The sequence below is a fragment of the Eptesicus fuscus genome, chromosome 8 (genome assembly GCF_027574615.1).
Source record: "Eptesicus fuscus isolate TK198812 chromosome 8, DD_ASM_mEF_20220401, whole genome shotgun sequence".
Lineage (NCBI taxonomy): Eukaryota > Metazoa > Chordata > Mammalia > Chiroptera > Vespertilionidae > Eptesicus > Eptesicus fuscus.
Window position 1 is genome coordinate 88,789,099 of NC_072480.1, and position 23,230 is coordinate 88,812,328.

A 23,230-nucleotide genomic window follows, 5' to 3' on the forward strand; every position below is an offset into this window, starting at 1 on the left:
ACCCTGTTACCTACTGCCTGCCTAATGCGTGCCCCTCCTACCACCAATCTGGTTCAATACTTGCAACTTGTAGATCTTGCTAAAACCTATAGTTTACTTGAACTCAAAAAGTTTTAAATACTTATATACTTACATTTTAAAGAAAATCTTTCTAGCCTATACATTTGCTATTCAGATCTACCACACTAATCCTTATAGAATAAAATATAGTAATTGATGGAATGAATCTACCTTGGCTAACCTGTACATACCATCATCCAAAAGTAGATGGGTATGGTCAATAGACTGTTCCTGAAACCAAACATTTTAAGTGCTGTAAGATATGCAGTTTTTAATATAAATTTCAATAGATTTTTTATTTGGCCCAGAGTAATAGTAGTGATTTACGATTTTATAAATTCAACCGTATCTGCTTTAGTCCTTTAGAATTCTTGTTCTTCTGAAATATTTCTTTACAGACAAATATGTGTATATACCCATACTCCTACCTACTGTTTTTGTAGGTACCTATCCAGCTAAAACCCATTCAGCACTTGGAAAGCTAGAGGCTGGAAAAAGGGTGACTCCTAAAGCTGCCCAACCTCTCCAGGCTACCAAGCCCACCAACGCTAGATATCTGGGTCCGGAAGGGACGAATTATCCTGTCAGAAAAATACTGATCCCCTCGATTCCTGATAGAGAAAGCAAGACCTCAGAAACCAACGAAAGAGGAAAGCTTGTTCAGCCCAAGGACTCACAGGGGGCAAAACATCTGCCCTGTAGCAGCGATTTCTGTAATGGGAGGGGAATCTGCACAATGGAAGGAGAGCTGAGAAAATGCAGCTGTCCCGTGGAATATGGTGGAGACTTCTGTGAAGAAGCAGCGCATGGACCTGGCCCGGGCTACATCGCCCTCAGCTTAACCATCACCTTGTCAGTTGTTCTGGTAGCTCTGGGAGCATTTGTGTATTTCAGGAAAGAACGTGAACTAAAAAGGTGAGCAGCTCTTAATGTCCTGATGGGAGAGTTTTATTCCAAAGAAGTCGCTTCTAAAATAAGATGAATGGGGTTGGAGGTAGGAGTCCACTCTAGAAATTTGTCCTCTGGGAAAGGCTTGAGGTGATGAAGCAGCCTCCTCTGTTAGATGACCTGAAAAAAATAATAATTGGGACAATCTTTTTGAGTGATTTCTGGGGCAGAGAAATCTGCTGCAACAGTTGTCAGTGGCACAATCTCAGGGATGAAGTGAAGAGATTCCCCACCAATGAGGCAGAGATGGTGCCAATGATTGTTCGGAGGAAGAATTTGTTAGGAGAGATGTATTAGTTTGCTCGGGCTGCTATAACAAATACCACAGAGTGGGGGTATTAAACAACAGAAATGTATTTTCTCACAGTTTCGGAGGCTGGAAGTCTGGAATCAATGTATCAGTGGGGTTGGTTTCTTCTGAGGCTGAGGGCTGGTTTCTCCTTGAATTGTAGATGCAGGCTGCTCTGTGTCCGCCCTGGTCTTTCCTCTGTGCATGTCTGTGTCCTGATCTCCTCTTCTTGGACACAAGTCATATTAGATTAGGGCCCAAACTAATGACCTCCTTTTAACATAATTACTTCTTTAAAGACTCTCTTTGCAAATATGACTACATTCTAAGGTTATGGAGTTTATGACTTTGCCATATGAATTTGGAAGAGACACCGCTCATCCCATAACAGGAAGTGAAACAAAGAAACTCAGGAAAGATTTAAAGCAAAAACATTGTTTTGTCAAAGAGCTAGAGAATCACTGGATTAAAGAAACAAACAAGAATAACAAAAATCATGATTTAAATGGACACAGACATTGGGGTGGTGGGGGCTTGCCCAGGGTGGGAATGGCTGGGGGTGGAGGGGTCAATTGGGGTAAGACATACGTAAAACTTTAGACCGTAAAAAAAAAAATCACGATTTAGAGTAGGAATGATGGTAAAATAAGCTTCAGAGTTGGGAGCTATAGTAACTGAAGAAACTGCTTAGATAAATAGACATTAAACAGCCTATGTATCAAGAAATATAGAAATGACAAAAGTTGTAAAAGTTACATCTCTGTCCAGCCTTCACGTTACAGACTGAAGAAAAGGCCAGGAGAAGCGATTTGCTTTTGCCCAAGGTAGCACTGGTTAGTTAATAGCTAAGTGGTTACTATAAAGATGACTGAGATGCTACCCTTGGGGTCTGATTGTCACCACATTAACTTGTCGCTTGTGTCCAGGTGCCACTTACCTGTCTTTGGATTCAGTACCCATTGACTCCCTTTACCTCGTTCCCCTCAATTGAGACGATGTATCATTTCAGAAGTTAAATGGGTGCCTAGTAACAAATAATAATTGACTCAAGAGTTGCCCATTCTAGGTTGTTTGTGTTGCTAAAGAGACAATTAAAACTGCATAATTCCTTAAAACATGACCTTGACTAGGGCACAAGTTGGCCCTTTCTAAACATTTGCCAATTCCATCTACTATCTCAAGGAACAACTCTTTTGACTTTGTTTCTTTGATGTCTAGAAATAGTACAGCCTCATCAAGAAATTTGACCAGCCGTAAAGAACATGACCAAGAAGAAGAGAATCTAATGAGCAGTGAGACTTTTGTCAATGAAGCCTATGATGAACAGGTATGCCTGGAAGTGTCTTTGCGGACAACAGATTCTTGAGAGATAGTTACAGAATGACCCTTCTGAAGATCCTAGGTGGGTGAAAGGAGGCAGTGTTAACTAGAGAATGATGCGATTATGTATATCAAATGAATGGTCAGGAATTCTTTTGTCTTTAGACTCTGTTCAATCTTTAGTTATTCAAACCGGAGTGAAACATGCATGAAATAGTAATCAAGAAATTCAGCTTTTGCCCTAGCCAGTTTGACTCAATGATTAGAGTGTGGGCCAGTGGACCGAAGGATCACAAGTTTGATTCCCAGTCAAGGGCACATATCTCAGTTGTAGGTTTGATCCCTGGGCCTGGTCAGAGCACATGTAGGAGGAAACCAATCGATGTTTCTCTCTCACATCAATGTCTCTCTCTCTCTCTCTCTCTCCCTTTCCTTCTCTTCCTCCTCCTCCTTTTCTCTCCCTTCCCACTCTTTCTAAAAAAAAATAAAAAAAAAAAAAAAAAAATCAATGGGAAAATATCCTCAGGTAAGGATTTAAAAAAAAAAATAATTAAATAAATAGATTGTGTTTTAAAAAATTAAAAAGAAAAAGAACTTCAGCTTTTGGTGGACTTCCACAAGGAGTTCAGTCCTGTTGTGGGGTGGGCTGTGGGACGTTATCAACGTTAGTTGGAATTACTCCCTGTGATTTCTTCCAACTTCTGTATAGCTCAACCATCTCTTTGTTTTTGCTTCGTTTTAACGTAGCGCATATTCTCTAACTTGAACTCTCTTTTCTTACAGGAATTGTTGACCTCTTTGCAAACTGATTAATCTGATTTTTTTTTTTTAAAAAGGAGTGGAAACATATCAATAAAAACTGTTTATACATTTCATTGTGTACTGTTTTAACTTCTGGAACAGTTTGAGGCCAATGGTAACTCCTTATTAAAATAACTGCTTTTTCTTTCTTTCTTTTTTTTTAAGGGCAGGAAGAGACTTTGAGAGGTGATGAATTATGTTGACTATCGTTTATTTTTAATATATTTTTATTGATTTCAGAGAGGAAGGGAGAGGGAGAGAAAGAGAAACATCAATGATGAGAGATAATCATTGATCAGCTGCCTCCTGCACCTTTTGGGGATCAATCCCAAAACCCGGGCATATACCTTGACCTGAATCCAAGCCAGGACCCTTCAGTCCGCAGGCAGATACTCTATCCACTGAGCCAAACTGGCTAGGGCTAAAATAACTGCTTTTTCAATCAGAGGCAGTCATCTGGTTTTGTTAGCGGGTGTTGATTTCAGTATGATCTTCATGTTACTTAGGTCACGGCTTATCAGCAGAAACTTTCTGATCCCAGTACCCGCCCAGAACTAGTCAGGGGTTCTGGATTTGAATCTTAGCTCTGACGATAACTTTGAGCTACTTAATTTCTCTGAATTTTTTTCTCCATTTTACAAGAGGGAATGATTTATCTTAAATCTTTACCTTTTAGGATAGAGGTCAGGTTTCTGCACTGCAGTAAATGTGCAAGGGTTAGTTCCCTACCACTCCCTCTCTCAAATTTTGCTGTGAAGTTGTACTCACTTTTTCTGGAAATTTAAAACTAAGTACAGGTGAACTACTTTTTAGACGTAGGAACTCAGATTAATGATTTGTCTGACTTTGAAGTGAAGTGGGTGGATACTGTGGACGCAACATATGGAGTTACAGGTCTGGACCAGGACTCACGTCAACTAGCTCTTGCCTGCTGGGAACATCCAGATACTCCTTAGATCCCACGTCCCTCTGACGGCTTGTACCTCAGCTTGTCTTCCGGGATCTATTCTATTCACACCCCACATAAGGAATCAGGGACATTGACTGCGATAGGAGACAGGCAACCAAGCAGGAGTATGGTGTGAAATTCGGTAGGAGCAACCTTGGGCAAATCACTTCATCATGAAACTGTTTTCCCAGCGATTAAAATGGGGTGAACAGAACCTCCATCAGGCCAACTGGGCATCGAAAGAAAATGCCTGTACGCTTAGCATAGTACCTGAGTCTGATAACATGAGTCCCAGTGATTATAAACTTGACTTGACTTGGAAGACTTTTCTTGCTTGGATCTTGTCTAGACTACTCATATTTAGTTTCTTGCAGAATGAGTCTAATGGGACTTCCAAGCCTAAAGAGAAGTCCTAGGCTTATGACTGAAGGTGTAGTACATAAAATAAACGGTGCTTTGCAATCACGCGTAAAAATCTCCCAGTAGGAATCAACCTGACCTGAAGGACAAATTCTGGGGCTCCGCCTTCCTGGAGGCTGGGAGATGCAGCAGCAGCATTAAGTTCCCTCAGGGGCTCAGCTATCTATGAGAGAAACCATTTCAGCACCATCGTTCCTTCCACCCCTTCTCATCCACAGGGTGAATCTTAGGTGTACCTTGCTACCCGCTCCCAAGAGCCATCCTCACTGCCAAGTTTTGCTCTGTGCAAAAGTGCATAGAAATGACACAAAAGAATCCAAGCCAAAGGCACACGTGAATGATGTACAACAGTATTTCCACTTTAAGGAAACGCTTAAGCAGCTGCCGATGGCCTTTTGTTTGTCTCACTAGCTCAGCCTACTTTCACATTCCAATTCCTCTCAGCCCCACCCGTCCAGTCTGCATGCCGCAGCCCCGTTTCCTATTTTGCCCCAGAAACAACCCTATTCCTGTTCCTGGGAAAAAGAAAGCGGACTGCAGCCGAATCTTCTAGAAGGTCATGTGCATAGCCTTCTCACCTGCTGCTTTTTTATATCTTTTTCTATTGTTGGTTTCTTATGAATGTTTGCCTAAGTTTCACCCTACCTAAATCTGCGTAACACACCCTGTTATGCTGTCCCTGTTCAAGAATTTACAAAACATACCGAATGTCCTTTTCACCAGAAGGACTTACTTTCCTAAATGGATACTTAAGTTTTGTGTGTGTTTTTGTTGTTAATCCTCACCAGAGGATATTTTTTCCATTGATTTTTGTTTGTTTTTTAGAGAGTGGAAAGGAGGGGAAGAGACAAAGAGAGAAACATTGATGTGAGAGTGACACATCGATTGGTTGCCTCTCACATGCACTCTGATGGGGTGAGGGATCAAGCTTGCAACCGAGGTATGTAGGTATGTACCTTTGATTAGAATTGAACCCATGACCCTTCAGTCTGCAGGCTGACACTCTAACCACTGAGCAAAACTAGCTAGGGTGGATACTTAAGATTTTATATCTAACTAGAGAATCCATGCACTGGTGGGATCCCTCGGCCTGGCCTGTGCTCTCTCGCAATCCAGGACCCCTCAGGGAATGTCAGACTGCTGGTTTTGGCCCAATCCCCACAGGCCAGGTCAAGGGACCCCACCGGTGCAGGAATCCATGCACCAGGCTTGCAGTATGCATATAAGGTCCTACCCTCCCCCTCCCCCTTTCTTTCTGAGATTCATCAGTCTGTTCTGTGTTTCCATGCCTGTGCATTGAGCGTCTGCTCCCTGGTGGTCAGTGCGCGTCATAGCAGCTGGTCAAACAGTCGCTTAGGCTTTTCTATAGATAGGTAGATTAATAACCACCCCTATCCCTTAAGTTGTAATATGTCAACTTACCTATTTGGAGCAATGACATGTTTTCAACTTATAAGAACCTTCCATTGCGATAATCCCATCTAATAAAGAGGGAATATGCTAATTGAACCTCATGCTATCACAAAGATGGTTGTGCCCACAGCCAATAAAGAGGGAATATGCTAATTGACTGCCCCGCCCTCAAAGATGGTGGCGCCCACAGCCACAAAATGGTGGCGCCCAGTCCCCTCAGCCCCCCAGCTGCCCAGGGCCAGCCCAAGGTGCAGGCAAGCCTTGGATGGTGGCTGCCCAGCTGATGCCCGAGGCACAATTAAGCCTCCAATGGCAGCTGCCCAGCTGACGCCCAAGGTGCAGTTAAGCCTCGGATAGCGGCTGCCCAGCCACCCAGGGCTGCCCAAGGCTCAGGTAACCAGGGCCGGCTGAGGCTTGTCCTGCCAGCAGTGGCAGCAGCAGAAGTGTGATGGGGGCGTCGCCTTCCCCTGATCGCCAGGTCGCCTCCCGCCCCTGAGGGCTCCCGGACTGTGAGAAGGGGCAGGCCGGGTTGAGGGACCCCCTCCAGTACATGAATTTTCATGCACCAGGCCTCTAGTCTCTTTATAAGATGTTAATTTCTTACTTAATTTCCCTCTACCTAATGGATGGAGCAGTAAGTCTATAGCAGACATTAAATTTGGATTCCTTATAAAACCTCAGGTATGGATGATGGGAGGGTGTATGAAGGTCCTCCTATTTTAACTACTGGGAGGTTTATGAAATTCAGAGAAACCTAGAAGTAGATCATGGATTTTGTTGCTATCAGACCAATCACTAATTTTACAGATCAATCTGTTTCCCCAGCCTTCACTGTTCACATTTCATGTTTCTCCTCTCAGCCCCATCTAATTCTTAACCTGCACTCTCAGAATATTACATTTAGACAGGCCCTCTGCTAACATCCAATCCAGTCTTCCCAGTTGTACAGGTGAGAAAACTGAAGTTCAGTGAGGGCAGGTCTTAGGCTGTTAGTGCTACCCACAGGGACTGGGCCTGGAGTGGGTCTGCCTCAGGCTGGCCTGTAGTGTGTGGGTTCTTGACTTTGTGTGGGAAAAATTTCACACTAGTCTCCCTTTTTTTATTTATTTTTAGAGCTTAAAGTGAAAGCAAGTTTATTAGTGAAGCAGTGAAACCAAGGTGGCTATTCCACAGACAGAGCGTCCTCGCCCCCTCTCTAATTTCTCTGCTGAGTATCTGACCACCTTCCCTAAAATATCACCCTTTTCTCCAGCCCTTGATCCTCATTTATTATTCATCTTCCTTGTACACATCTCTCACACTAGACCATGTGAGTTCCGGTGGGGGCCTGAAATAGTTTGTTTTCCAGGGTATCCACCAAGGTGCTGACAAAATGACAGGCGCCCCAAAACTTAGGAGATGAAGATCTAGGAAATAAAGAAGGTGGTGGTTGCCATAACTGGTTTGCCTCAGTGGATAGAGTGTCAGCCTGCGGACTGAAGGGTCCCAGGTTCGATTCCGGTCAAGGGCATGTACCTTGGTTGCGGGCACATCCCCAGTGGGGGGTGTGCAGGAGGCAGCTGATCGATGTTTCTAACTCTCTATCCATCTCCCTTCCTCTCTGTAAAAAATCAATAAAATAGATATATTTTTTTAAATAAAGAGGGCGGTGGCTGAAGCATCTTTGACGGTTCCTCCCACAGCCTCCCCAAGGGATGGACAGTGTGTGCTAAAAACCTCACCCCTCCTAAGTGAGGGCATGCAGCCAGCCAGACATGCGAACAGGTAGAACAGGCGCTGCGCTGATGCAATGTCAGCTCTACTTTCACATTCCTCCCTCCTCCAGGCATAGCTTGAGCAATCTTGAGAAGACTTCACCCATTCAATGAGAACACATACTTTGTATGCAATTAGGATTGTTAAAAATGAGTTGCGATGGCATATGATAGGTGTGAAGGGCTTGAGCAAGGTGGCTGTGCTATTTCCCATCATTGTCTCCACTGTGGTATGGTTGCTAGGTAGCTGGTATTAAGTTTAGGGTGAGTTCGACAGCAACTCCTGAGGTGCTGGCCTCCTCCAGCATCTTGAGTCTCAAACTCATCAGTTTCTGTGCTGTGGCAGAGAATGGCCCTCAGGCCCAAACCAGACCAGGCTGGATGCAGGAGTCTCTTTCCATGCCAGCTTGGATATTTTCAAGAGCAAAAAAAAATGTATGAGGGGAGTGGGGGCTGGAAGGGGTAAATGGGGGAAAACAAGGGGACATGTGCTTTTGATAGGGGGGACCTACAACTTGATAGGTAGAGCACCTGAATTAATCTGAAAAGTAATCGTATTATCTTAAATCTTAGAACACATACATTTATGTGAATAGGGGGTTAAGTTTCTTATATGTGAACGAGAGGCCCAGTGCACGAATTCATGCACAGGTGGGGTCCCTCCCCCATGGCTAGCCCCAATAGGCCACAATTGGGGCCAGCAGGCTGGAAAGAGGGACTGCAGGAGGTTGGCTGGCCATGGGATGTTGGCTGTGGGAGTGCACTGACCACCAGAGGGCAGCTCCTGCATTGAGCATCTGCCCCCTGGTGGTCAGTGCGTGTCATAGTGACCAGTCATCCAGCCCTTCGGTCGCTTAGGCTTTTATATATAGAGAATATAAAGATTAGTCAGCTCAGATAGCCATAGCAGAATATCATAAACTAGAGGTCCGATGCATGAAGATTCATGCAAGAATGGGCCTTCCGTCCCCTGGCTGCTGGCACCACCTTCGCTCTGGCCGGAGCAGCCTTTCTGCCTTCCCACGCTGCCCAGAGGCCCAGAGTGGCTGGGGTGGTGCGGAATGCCTGCGTCAATTAGCATGTTACTCTTTTATTAGGTAGATTTGTTTGGCTTAAACAACAGAAATGTATTTTTTCAGTTCTGGAGGCTGGAATTTGGGGTCAGGGTACCAGCATAGCATCATCCCATACACCAGAAGGTGGTGGATTGATTGCACATGCCCAGGTTGCAGATTCAATACCCAGTCCAGTGAGTGTGGGAAACAATGGAACAATGTCTCTCTCTCACATCAATGTTTATCTCTCTCTCCCTTTTCTCTGAGATAAATTAAAATGAATGATAAATAAATAAACAAATAATGTTCTATAAGTATGGTTTTAACAGGTAAGACATTAGTGATCTATGAAGTGAAAAACACGTTATAACACTTATATACAGCATGACCCCATTTAAAAAAATATTTATTGATTTCAGAGGAAGGGAGAGGAAGAGATAGATAAAAACATCAATGATGAGAAAGAATCATTGATCAGTTGCCTCCTGCACCCCCTGTACTGAGGATCAAGCCTGAAACCTGACCGGGAATCAAATCATGACCTTCTGGTTCATAGATCGATGCTCAACCACTGAGCCCCACCAGCTGGGCCCCATTTTTATCAATACCAGGCACATGAGGTACATTGGCAAGGTATCACTCCTAGATGAAAGTCTGAAATTGCCCAAACTCCTTTGCAGCTAGGTTTCTGGATATGAATTTGTTTCTGCCGATTGGATGCGCTTGCACAATATTTTGAAGGCAGAAGTGGGGCAGAGGCATCTTCCCGCAGTTTGGGCTGTTTGCTGCTGGTGATCATGTTTGCGGAGATGTGGAGGGTTTCTGCAGCAGAATCCAGGCTGTGCACAGGCAGTGGTGGCAGAGGCAGTGCCCAGTGACCTGTTTTGTGGGACCTGGAGGGCACTTGCAGGGGTCACAGCTGTGCCAGAGTGTCCTAGAATTCAGTTGTGGCTGAGGGGGCAGCTCCTCCCACTGGCCAGGGAGTCTTTCCTGGGGGTGCAGCTTAATACCCACTCCTCCAGCTTTCCGATGATTTCCCAAGAACCAATTACAGGTGCTAAATTCTTTCCTGCCTAAAATAGCAAAGATCAGAAGACATTTTGGATCCTCTACTTTCAATGAAAACAATGCTGCCCAGGGTCAGATCTGAGAAGTGGGTGAGGTGTTGCGGAAGGCTCCCTTCTTTGAGTCTCAGCTTCCTCTTCTGTAGAATGGAGACCAAAGATTATCTGTTCATAGTTACTGAAGACCGTGGCAGCCATGTTTCCCAAAAATGGCCACAACATTCCCCATCCCTCCTATGGCCTTGCCACTTTCCGCCACGTCCTCGCTCTTGAAGCCGGGCTGAACTCTGATGCCCTGGTAGCCAGTATACTGATCACCTGCAGAATTCCAAGGCCAAGGCTGAAAAGGCGAGGGTCTGCAGCCCCGCCCACTCCACCAGGGTTTCCAGCTCCAGCCCTGCCCACACTGCTCTGGGGCTCTGGCTGGCGTGAGGCCTTGCTCTCCCTGCTCACTTCCCCTCTGTTGGCTGTGCCACCCTAGTGCCTTGCTGTGCACCATGGCCTGCCTGCTGGTGCTGCTGGGCCCAGCAGGCAAGGTAAGTACCAGGGTTGGGCTTCATGCCTCCTGGTTCCTGGGCACCGCCCTGAGCTCAGCCGCCCCACTGCCCCTATTCCTGGGCTGCTCCGGCCAGGGCCAAATGCCCAGCTGCTGGGACTGCAGCGGCAACCAGGAAAGCCTCCCCACCCCATCCCTGACTTGGGTGCCCTGATCCCGGGTCCACTTCCACCAAAGGAGAGCTTTTCCCGCACAACTGCCCAAGACCGAGAACCTCCAAGGTCCCTAGACCCCAAATTTCTGCTAGCCAAGGCTGTTGGCTGGCTGACCCTGTCTCCAATCAGGGTGTTGGAGGCAGATTGGGATCCAGGCTGGCCGAGGATGAGGTGGGGGGTCGGGGGCTATCAGGGCCCAGATCAGACTGGTTGGCTGCCACAGTGCGCGTCATAGCCACTGGTCATTCTGGTCATTCTGCTGTAACGGTCGCTGGGCTTTTATGCCAGTATATAGACTAGAGGCCTGGTGCATGAATTTGTGTATGGGTGGGGTCCCTCGGGTGGCCTGCGGGGATCAGGGCCCAGCTCGTGCCCCCAGCCTCGCAGCCCTGCAGCCCCACCTGGCACCCTGCCTTGGCCTGATGCTGCCCCCTCACCTGCTCCACCATCCCGCCTGTGGGGTGATCGATTGGGGCCGGGCCCCCCGCCTGGCTCCTTCAGCCCCTGGGAGCCAAGCAGCGGCACCCCCCAATCCCCTACTGCCACTGGTCACTGTCTGTGGGGTGATCGGCAGGGCAATCGGGCCCCGGCTCACACTGCCTTGGCCTGGTGCCGCCCGTTCACCTGCTCCACCATCCTGCTGTGGTTCTGCTCTCATAGGGGCCCCATTGGGGCTGGCAGTGCCTCCACTGCCACCCGTTGCCAGCACCGTGTCGTGGTACCCGCCATGTCCCACGCTGCCCCTGGTGGTCAGCGCATGTCATAGTGAGCAGTTGAACTCCCAGTCTCCCAGTCCAACTCCTGGTCCAATGACTGTCTGAGGGGACAATTTTTTATATTAGGCTTTTATTATGTAGGATAGGAGGTTAAGTTTCTCTTAAAGTTTCCTTTTCAAGGCCTGTGCAAAGCAATTGAGGAGGTGACTCAGCTGTGAATCCAGCAAGCAGAACCAATAAGCATGGTCAGGCCGACCCATCAGGAGTCAGAACATCACCTCATCAACATCATCTCATCGCCTGATGACTAATTACAATAGCTGATGTCTGTGGACCCTCAGCCTTGCACGTAGCTGCATTCCTCACCCCAGTCCCTTCCCCGTTATAACCCTGTCCTTGGAATCTTGCTGGAAGGCAGGATTGGATGCTTGTAAGCGCCCTGTCTTCCTGGTTGGTTAGCCTTATCAGAAAATGCCTAATATGATCCAACCCTGCCTTCGTTATTGGACACAGCGACAGGCAGTCCGAGCCCAACCTGAAGTTTCCTGGGAACACTTCCTACAATAAAGATTAAAAAAACAAGAAGTATGTAGTTTTTAAAGTGAGTTTTAGTTTCATTTCTGTTGGTAGGGCAAAAATAGAGTTTTCTTGGCAGCTAATCTTAATCTCCAGAGAGGAAGTATTTTGAATATAAGCCAGTGGATAATTGGGGAGGAAGGAAAAGTAAAAACATACAAAACACCAGTTTGTTTCTATCAGAGCTTCCCTAGAAATATGTGGCATTCTGATAAAGAAAGAATTCAGTGAATTTGGCACTTGCCAGAAACCCAATGTCTTTATGTCATCTGCTAGATCCTGATTTCTCAGGTGCCTAAATCCCTCTTTAAAATATATTGTACTGCTAATTCTTCCCTTTTGCCCTCCTCTTCAATCACCTCCTCCTCCTTGACCTTGGAAAATTCATAACACACTGTTAAAACAACCCTATGCAGAGAAAAGATTTTGGAGAGAATCACTCCTCAAACTACAAGAGTGCTAGTCGTTTTTTGAAATCCTCACTCAAGGAGTGCGGATATATATATATTTTTTATTGACTCTAGAGAGAGCGAAAGGAGTGGGGAGGGGAAGGCAGGAGGGTGGGGAAGGAAGAGAGGAAAAACACATCAGATTGGTTGCTTCCCACACGTGCCCCCACCAGGAGTGGGGATCAGACCTGCAACCCAGGTACATGCCCTTGACTGGGAATTGAGCCTGTGACCCTCCGGTGCACAGGCTGATGCTTCTAACCACCGAGCCATGCCATCCAGGGCTCTAATCCGCTTTTGAAGTGTTAGCTGAAAAAAGCAGCGTTGCCTTTTCTCCATCCTGCCTCTGTTCCCTAGAGGATAGCCCTTAACTCAGCTAGAGGGCAAGCTCTCAAAGGCCTGATTGTGTGCTGCCGTGGGACTGACATCTGAGTGAGGCCCAGGCCCCGTGAAGGCCTGGCAGCCCCAAGTGGCGGCCAGGAACCATCAGCCTTGGCATCTCCGGGGAGATCTTAGGAAATCAGTTCCAGGTCTCGCTCCAGACCCATTAAATTTGCATTTGAAAAAGATCCCCAAGGGATATGCCTGCACTTGAAAGTTTGGTCACAAAAAGGTAGAAACAGGTCATTCCAGTACAGAATGGCAAAGGAGGTGAATCTGTATTATCCCTCCCACAGGTACTGAGCAGCATGAGCTGTTCAGTTAGTTCTCTAACACTGTTATCCCTGCTCGCTGAACTGATCCTTCCTACCTCTGAACTGGCTACCAAGGGCAGGTTTTAAAGATGAGATTCGGTGCAGTTCAAAGCACCTTGAAATCAACCACTTGGAAATGTAGTCCTGCTCCTGAACACATGGCTGCCCACCTGTGACCAGGCATCACTGTTACAAGAGGAAAAGATTTCTAGTCGCACCTCGTGTGGAAACTGGTGCTTGTAGTTTTTTCAACAACAGACTTGGCTTTGCACAGACAGCAGCATGAACCTGGAAATAAAGCAGCCAGGCATTGAAGTGGGGCCCGCTGGCACCTTTTGGTAATCTTATGCTAAGAGGAGCGAAGATCTGATGGCTGGGTTTCAGCAACAGTGGCTAGGCAGCCAGGAACGTGTTAGTAATGAAGGCTTCAACTCCCCAAGGTTGTACCGGAGACAAAAAACATCTGTGGGCATGCCGAAAGTCTTACTTTCAATTTTTATTTATAAATGAGAGATATATAAACACGTGTACTTTAACCGAATGGGATCAGCATGTTCCGTTCTGCACCAGTGTTTAATCCCTGGACTTCTCTCTCTAGCGTGAAAACTACATCATAGCATTAGTCCTTTCATTCTTCTTTGGCTTCTCAAAGGGAAACGCTGGTGTGACCTCAACTTTCACACCAAAAACAAGTCATAAAAAAAAAAAAAAAGGTAAATGCTAGGTGTACATAAAGAAATGTAAATATAGGTTAACCAGGCCATTTCATGCCATAAAAGCCACTAACGCTGCTGGCATCTGCATGGCTCTGCGTTGGTTTTTTTAAGAGCCTCATTCATACATAGCCAGACACACACGGGTCTCTGAGAGTTTGCATGAAAAGCAATGATACAGCAGAAAGAAATTAATAATGTTTAACTACATTGATGCAAAGTTCATCGGCACTTCGGAATGTTGTTTCGAGGTGTCAAATAGTTTTGGAGCCTCCATTTGCTGGTTTGGACTTGTTGTTGTTATTGTCCCCGGTCAACACGATGCAAAGTCGCTACATGTCCTTCAGCTAAAAATAGGAAAAGTCTGTCCCTCTGGAAGAGGCCCCTGGTCCCTCTGGAGAGAAAAACTAACCTCTGTACAAAGAAAACCCAACCCAACCTGAATCAACCGTCCAAGGAGTCCCATTTGGCCGCAGGAAAGGACGATCACCCTCCAAACCATCTCCAGGAACAGGAAAGGGGTCCAGGGCTCCGACCCCCAGCCAGCTGTTTCCAGCGGCTCAGAGCTGGACGGTGGCGGGGCGAGCCCTCCGTCCGGGCTGGCGGGCGCCGCCTACAGGTCGGAGTCGCAGGGCAGGGAGCTTTGGCAGGGCCGGGTGCTGCGCGAGGAGGCGCCCTGGGAGTCGGCCCCCGATTCGCCGTCGAGCACGTCCACGGGGTTGGTGTAGGAGGTCCTGGGCGGCGGCCGCGGCATGGGGAAGCCCACCTTGGGCTTGGCGGCGGCGGGGCCGGCCTCGGCGGGCCGCGGCCGGTGCTGGCCGTCGCTGTAGTACTTGATGGCGGGCGCGAGCGCGGGCTGGGGCCAGTCGACGTACACGGTGCTGATGCTGGGTTGGCGCGGGCTGGTGCGGGACGCCTTGCGGCGGCGGCGGCAGCACTCCTCGCACCAGGGCGCCAAGCTGAGCGCCAGCGAGAGGCCGCCCAGCAGCAGCAGGCAGCTGCCCAGGTAGCCCAGCACCAGGCTGTAGCTGACCTCCACCGTGACCGGGCTGGCGGGCGCGGGCAGGACGGCGCGGTCCTGCAGGAAGTGGTTGTACCAGGAGACCGGGATGAGGCTGAGGAGGCCCGCGGCGAAGAGCGCCACGCCCGAGGCGCCGGCCAGCGCGAAGTGGGGCTCATCCTCCCAGCAGCGCACCCCGAGCGACGCCAGCAGCAGCCCCAGGCCGGTGACGGCCAGCGACGTGACCATCAGTCCCCGCGCCACCAGCACCGGCTCGGCCTGGAAGTAGCCCAGCGCGTCCTCCTGGCCGCACTCGCGCTCGCGGCTGCTCTGCTCGCGGCATATGTCCCACAGGCCCTGGTACAGCACCACGTCCCGCGGCTGGTCGAGGAAGCCCTTCACCAGGCGCCAGCCGGGCGCCAGCGTGCTGGTCAGGGTCAGCAGCAGCCCGCAGGGCGCCAGCACCATGCCCAGCGTCATCACCGCCGGCGTCCGCATCGCCGGGCGTCGGGCCGCGCTGCCGCGGGCCGCTCACCTGCTGCCCTCTCCGCCGACGCCTCCTCCACCGGCGCCTCCTCCACCTGCTGCCTTCCCCACCGACGCCTCCTCGGCCCCGCGGCCTCGCGATCGCAGGCCCCGACGGCCCCGGAAGCGCGGGGCTCGGGCCCCGAAGTGGGCAGGGGCGCCGCCGCGGGCGGGGGCCTGCGCCCCGCTGTCTCCGGCCGCTCTGGGTGGGGGATGCGGGACGGTCCTCCCTCCAGCTCGCCCCTAGCTCCCTCCTGGCGCTCCTGGCGCTCCGCCCTCCCGACCGTCCGCCGTCCGCAATCGAAACCACTCGCGGGCGGGTGTGACCGAAACCGCGGTCCGAGGTGCGGGCGTCCAGAAACGGCCGCTGGGGCCAAACCGGTCCGGGTGGGAGGGGCGAGCAGAGAGCGGCGCGGCCCCCGGGAGGGCTCGGGGTTCGGGGAGCGCCAACCCCTGGCTCCGCGGCCGGGCTGCTCCGGGACCGAGCAAAGGTCGCCCCGCCTCTGGCTCCTCCGGAGGCTCCGCGGGCCGGGGGCGGGGAAGGAAAGAGGCGGCGCCCTAGGACAGCCCAGCTGGGCTCCGTGGCTGCGCAGCTTTCCTGCTTCTCCCCTCCGTGCCCTGGCCCCGGGGTGTGTCCTCTCCCCCCTCCACTCCCGGCGCGCTCCGGTCCTCCCTCGAAGTTTCACGCGGGAGTCTTGCAGCCACTCCCACCCGATGGGCAGCGCCTCCGTTCCCCGCTGCCTGGTTGCGGGGGGCACGCGTGCGCCAGGATCCAGAGGCGTGTCCCGGCATATTGCACTGGATCATTTTGTTCAATTAACCGGTTTAATGTGCTTAATAAAGGCTCAGCCGGTGTTGCTCAGTGGTTGAGCGCTGACCTATGAACCAGGAGGTCAAGGTTTCATTCCCAGTCTGGGCACATACCCAGTTGCGGACTCAATACCCAATAGGAGTCATGCAGGAGGCAGCCAATTGATAATTCTTTCTCATCATTGATGTTTCTCTCTCTCTCTCTCTCTCTCTCTCAACTCTCTCTATCTCTCTCTCTGAAATCAATAACAATATATAATATATATATATTTATTAAAGGCTCCATAGTCCAGATTAAGTTTGACTCAAAAGAATCAAAGCGAATGGCTTCAGGGATGAGGGATTATTTTCTTTTATTTCTCAGACTCCTGAAAGATTTTGAGGCTCACACAAAAGGAGAGGGATGTTACTGGGTGTCCTGTCCACCACACTTTTCAGGTTTATCTAACTACATAGGGCCCTGTGGCCTTCCGTTGTTTTTGAGCCATTTTACAATTCTGTACATTGTAGAAAACCTGTAGTCCTCTAACTGATTTTTGTCCATAGAAATGCAAATGAGTTTGTCAGTAGAATGTAAACTGACCAGTTTGGCATTGATTTCTAAATTTATTTTAGAATACCTGTTTGCCTACATATATTCGTTATTTACATTCTTTTTTTTTAACTGGCTGTAACATCATACTAGTTTCATTATTAATAAGGAGATAACAATTTTGACATGCGTTCATTTTATATTGTGTCATAATTTTACATTTTTCTAAATATTCCCTTTTAACAATATTTTCCTCATAGTCTATATTTCTCAAAATGAAAGTACACTATCTTTCTAATTAATTAAAATTAAAATGTTCTAAAAATCCAATTAAGCATTTGTTTGAAACAATTCTGAACATTTTATCTTTTAATTTAATTTTTAAATTATAGTTTACATTCAATATTATTTTGCATTAGTTTCAGGTGTACAGCTAATTCTGAACATTTTAGGGTGGACAATAGGAATCACTACCTTTCTTGGGAAAAGTTTTAATTAAAAAATTGTGGTAAAATAAGGAAAGCATAGAATTTACCATCTTAACCATTTTTAAGTGCATAGCTCATTGGCTTTAAGTAAATTCATATTGTACTACTGTTATCAGTGGAGAGCTCTCCTGGTTCCACCTGGTTGCTGGTGGGAGTGGGCTTCCTGCAATACCCAAAGAAAAAGAAATTTCTGAGACTTAGAATTTCAGTCTAATTCTGAGAGTGAGATATTGTAGAAAGCTTTATTTCAGTGGAATTACACCCCTAGTTTCCAAGGTCCCATTTCCCTCTGTGCTGCTGTTAGGGCCGGGAGTGAGAAGTAGAATAGTGGGGACTAGCTGTAATTATAAGAAATATTAATCATACTCTGTTCACTGTGACTGTTACGTTCTGATTTAAGTACATTCTGACCTGGCTGGGAGTTGTATGCTCCAGGACCTGGAAGTCAACCTCGGAATGTGGTCCATTCTCCTTATTCAAGAACCGCCTATCATCATAGAAAAATTAACAGCCGTGTTGCCAAAACAGTGGAGTCCCTAGAGGTGTGCACCCTTTGCAACCTCCAGCCCACATTGCTTGTAACCTGTAACCATTTTTATTTCTTTTACATACCCATTCTTATTCCTTCTGCCTGTTTCCCATGTAATCTTTGTCCTTCTACTCAATATTAGTGGCTGACTTATTGGAGTGGGGCGGGGGGGGGGGGGCGCAGGGGGCAGGTAGAGCAGGTTTTTGTGGATGTCCTGCTGCTCTCCCATGCTGCCGGCAATATTGGAAAATGAAAATGTTTATATACCATTCAACCCTGCCTCTGCTTAATTGGCTTGCCTAGTAACAGGCAGCCTAGACACATTCATTGTCCAGATTCACGGCCATGGAAGAGATGCAGGGTGACATCAATAGGGCTAGAATTAAAGCAGTTGCCCAGAGTTTCCATTCCATGTCTGCCCAGTCTAACCCAGCATCAGGCTAGCTTAGTTTGTGCTTCCCACTGCAGTCCATCAGTCCATTGTGTGTGGGGTCTGCAGGGCCACATGGCTATGGAGGGAACATGGGCAGGTACAAAACGAAAGGAAGCAGAGAGCCAAGAGAGAGAGCTCCTTTGTCTAAGGAATTATGTGTTCCCAAATTTGGGGGCCTGCATGGGCTCTACCCGCTCTAGCCAATCCATGGTTTCCCAGGCTAGATTGACAGGCAACTAACTTCTCTATGTCACCCCAACTTCACATCCATCTTCCCCTTTGTCTGGTGCCTTCCCCCTCTGTAGGGAGTGGACCCATGGTTCCCTGAGGAAATAAAACTGTGGCTTCCTGGTGAAGCTGCCCAAATGACATGCCTATAATGTCTGGCCTTCCTTTTTGTTCCCTTACTATCCTATACAATAAAAGGCTAATATGCAAATCGACTGAACGGAGGAGCAACCAGTTGCTATGATGCGCACTGACCACCAGGGGGCAGATGCTCAATGCAGGAGCTGCCCCCTGGTGGTCAGTGCGCTCCCACAGGGGAGAGCTCCTCAGCCAGAAGCAGGGCTCTCAGCTGGCGAGGGCTCCTGGACTGCAAGTGGGCGCAGGCCCGGCTGAGGGACCCACCCCCCCACCACCAAGTGCATGAATTTCGTGCACCAGGCCTCTAGTTATTAATAACCAACTAATTACAATGGCATAACTGTTACCACCACCATCCATCACCAGAACTTTTTCATCTTCCCAAACTGAAATTCTAACCGCTTTTCAATAACTCCCTGTTTCTGTCATCACCCCTCATATCCCCTAAGCCAGGGGTCCTCAAACTACGGCCCATGGGCCACATGCGGCCCGCCGAGGACATTTATCCGGCCCGCCGGGTGTTTTTGCCGTCGCTGCCTGTCCTGCTTAGCAGCCGACTTAGCAGTGTGCATAGGAATTTGTTCATAGTTTTTTTTTAAACTATAGTTAGGCCCTCCAACGGTCTGAGGGACAGTGAACTGGCCCCCTGTTTAAAAAGTTTGAGGACCCCTGCCTAAGCCCTTGGCCATCACCATTCTACTTCCTGTCTATGTGAATTTGAGTACTCTAGTATCTATGTCTGGCTTATTTCACTTAGCATGTCTTCAAGGTTCACCCATGTTGCAGCAAGTGTCAGAATTTCCTTCCTTTTTAAGGCCGAGTAACATTCCATTGTAGGTATATGCCACGTTTTGTTTATCCAGTCATCCTTTGATCCATGCTTTGCTTGCTTCTACCTTTTGGTTACTGCAAATAATCCTGCTATGAATATGGGTGTTAACACCTCTTGGAATCCCTGCTTTCAATTCCCCAGAAGAGGAATTGCTGGATCATATGGTACTCTATTTTTAATATTTTGAAGAAATGACCTGCTGTTTTTCATAGCAGCTGCATGGGCACTATGATATAAGTGAGCACATTAGTTTTAATTTGCACTCTTGCTAAAAAACAAAATGTAACGAAGTAAATTTGAAGATCTAATTGGGTTTATTAAGCAATCCATTAATTGGGCAGCATTCCACTTAGCAATTAAAAGGAGCCTCCCTGGGATTATAAAAATGGGAGGTTCTTATACACAGAAAGAGGGTGGGACTAAGAAGTTAAAAAGAGTGGACTAGTTCAGGCAAAGTCATCTTCCTTAGGCAGGGATTTTATCAAGAAGGTTTTCATAGGAAGGCTAGTGACCCAGTGCATGGATTTGTACACATTGAAAGGAAATTAATTAGAAGGTGACCGGTGGGGCAGGACTGGGTGAGACAGGCTGGACACACCCTGGAGCCAACCTCCCGCAGTCCCTCCCCAGCCTGCCCACACCTGGGGTGGTGCCGTGGCTCATGGCTCGAAGGGCATCTGCGAAGTGAGCAGGGTCCTTCTGGCAGGTGGGGTCCCTTGGCCTGGCCTGCAGGGATCAGGCCAAAACTGGCTCTCCAACATCCCCCGAGGGGTCCCAGAGTGGGAGAGGGCACTCTGTAAAGTTGCTATTGTACAGGGTGTGGAACGCAAACGTAAGTGTGCAGTAAACCAGATTCAGGGCCAACAGTGCCCCAGCAACAACATAACCCATGGCTGAAGATGGAATCACGTGGCACTGTGAAGAATCAGGCTCCCTCCTCTCTGGTTTCGGAGTGCGTCACCCGAGAACCGCCACTGCCAAATCACTCCAGTTCGGCGGCTCCTGTGTTGAGCGTCTGCCCCCTGGTGGTCAGTGTGCATCATAGCTACCAGTCAGACGGACACTTAGCCTATTAGCCTTTTATATATATAGATGGGTGGGGTGAGGGAGCTATTTGGGAAGGGTTTTAAGCCAGGACATCTTTTCTTTGGAGGAAGAGAAATTGCATCTTTTTTCTATGGGTGTGTGTGTGGGGAGGGGTGGGGAGGGCTCACACGACATTACCTTATTTAGTGCTTGATCAAAAAATTCCATACTGGTTGATTAAGATTATATTTCTGGGAGAGGGTGAAACTGCAATGAGATAAGATATGAAATCTAGGTTTGATAACAACAACAAATAAAAAAGAAAAAAAAGAATAAAATTTTTTTAAAAAAAGCAAATCAAATCAAGGTTTGGTCTCATGGTTTTTTAGCATATAAGTGACAGCATTTTGGGCCTGTGGTTACTTTCTTTAACGCAATAAGTTGCACACAGATGAAGTATAATTGACATACCAAACGTATTAAATTTGTTGTTTTGACATATCAGTACACCTGTGGAACCATAACCAAAATAATAAACAAACATATCCATGACCCACAAACATTTCCTTCTGCCCTTGGTAATTTCTCATCTCTCGCTGCCACTCCTATTCCCAGGCAACTACTGATCTGCTTTGTCACTGCTTTGCATTTTCTATAATTTTGTATAAATGGAGTCATGCAGTATAAATTGCATGTCTCCCCTGACCTATCAACCCCCTTTGTCTGAACATCAGGATCTCCTGGGATGATCACCTTGGGAAAATACGGATTCCCACAGCCTGGACTGTCCAGGGGATTCGTAGGCTTAGGAACGCATGGGACACCAAGTCAGTGTGGCCAGAAAAATTGAAACCCCCATCAACTCTGAGACAGTATTTCTGCTTTGAAAGCACTAGAGTTTGTCTCTACTTTGGACCTAAATGTGGTTGCTTAGAACAGCAGAGAGACTTCATAAAGACTTTGTGGGCTCTGAATCCCCTTCCAAAAGTCATTTCCTTCACACCAGATTCCTCTATGCAGTGAATGAAGCCCAGGTGTTATTTACCCATGAAGAGGAGGGAATCCTGTACGTTGTGCCTTCTAATCTCTCCAGCCATCCACTTCTCTTTCTCCCCCGTTGCCTCTACCTAAGCCCAAACCATCCTCTCATCTTTCCCGTTAAGCTGACTCCTAACTGGTTTCCTACACCCAGGCTTTCTCTCTCCCTTCCTGTTCCCCACATAGGCCCTCGGAGCGGAGTGTATGCTGTCCAATTTAAATCACATCTTGCACCTGCGTTAACCCTTTACAAGACCTTCCACAGTTCCTCCCCAGCCACACCTCCTGCCCATCACCTCCTCCCTTTCCCAGTACCATCTTCTCACCCAGAGCCCAGGAAATCCGAGGATTTTCCTCATTTTTTTTTTTTTTTCAGTGTTGTCTTCCCTTTTGCCTCTAGATCCTTGCTTATGCGATTCTCTTTTCCTGGAGTCCTGCCTGCCACTTCCCAACCTCAATGCATCCTTCAGATGATCACTTCTCCTGTTGTGCACTTCCATAGCTCCCTCTTCTGTCCTAACACTTGCCACAGTTCCTTGCTCCTTGAGTCATCCAGTTTTCCAGTTAATCTGTCAATTCTTTGTGGCAGACCTCGGGGCCCCCTGTTCTGTTTTGCCCTGAAATCCATCTTTGTGCCTGGCCCAAAAGTAGCCACTCAGCAAATCAATGGTATCTCTTTCTGCCCTGTATTCCTTCAGGTAGCATCCACAGCCTGACCGAAATAGATGGTAACATGCAGCTCGGTGAACAAGTTGGTCTGAATGTTTGTTTTTCCTCAGCATAGAAAATAATGAGATAATGGGATAGCTCCAGATTTTTAAGACGAAGTGTAGGCTGATGAGGGTAACTTTCTATGGTAATAAAAGAAAGACAAGATTGAGCTAAGAATAGCATGATTATGGTCCTGGGCTCTCTGTTCCACGGACTTCCGAGTTCACTGGAAGGCTGAGTGAGAAACAAAGCGTGAATCATCGTGTGGCAGGAATGAATTATTGCTGAGATTAGTACCTGTCGGTGTAAGCCGATCCCCAGCTCTAGAACAGTTTTCTTTTCTGAAAAGGGGCCCTAGGGCAGGACAAGAATCTGTTTACTGTGCCCCAGGTTTCCTGATGAATGGCGGGCTCCCAGTGACTAATTCTATATTTAAATTGAAAACAATTTTTTTTATTTGACAGAGAGATTTGTTGTGCCACTTATTTATGCATCATAGCTACCATTGGTTGTTTCTTGTATGTGCCCTGACAGGAGATCAAACTCGCAACCTTGGTGTATTCCTAGTGACTAATTCTAAAGGGTCTAATGCTGGGTCCCCTGTTAGCCTGCAAAGGCTGGGTCTCAGATACCACTAAGTACAAAATCCCAATCTTCTGCAGTGACTTTATCTTGAAAGTCATGTTACAAATTGTGACGGACAAAGAAGGGCCCACCAGATCAGTGTGCTGTGGTGAAAAGTTCTCAGAGTCCTATACCTGGTCTTTCTATTGTTGATGTAAGAAATATCTAAACCTGTAGATAACTTTTTTTTTAATTGATCTTTAGAGAGAGAGAAAGAGACTTGCTGTTCCCACTTATTTATTTATTCATTGGTTGCTTCTTGTATATGCCCTGACTGGGGATTGAACCCAAAACCTTGGTGTATTGGGACAATGCTCTAACCAACTGAGCTATGGGCCAGGGCTGTAGATAATTGTATAAGAGTTTATTTGAGCCAAACTGAT

General features: G+C 47.7%; 1 protein-coding gene across 1 annotated transcript; it reads right to left on the bottom strand.

Annotated features, from left to right (window-relative positions):
* Positions 1-13,696: 13,696 nt before the first annotated feature.
* Positions 13,697-16,084, bottom strand: CLDN23 (claudin 23). The gene has a single exon (XM_008146217.3). The coding sequence runs from the start codon at positions 15,429-15,431 to the stop codon at positions 14,547-14,549; it is 885 nt and encodes a 294-aa protein (XP_008144439.1). The 5' UTR covers positions 15,432-16,084; the 3' UTR covers positions 13,697-14,546.
* Positions 16,085-23,230: the final 7,146 nt, after the last annotated feature.

Bases quoted from the DNA above. Each gene is read 5' to 3' on its own strand.
- CLDN23 (XM_008146217.3), bottom strand. From the start codon at position 15,431: ATGCGGACGCCGGCGGTGATGACGCTGGGCATGGTGCTGGCGCCCTGC.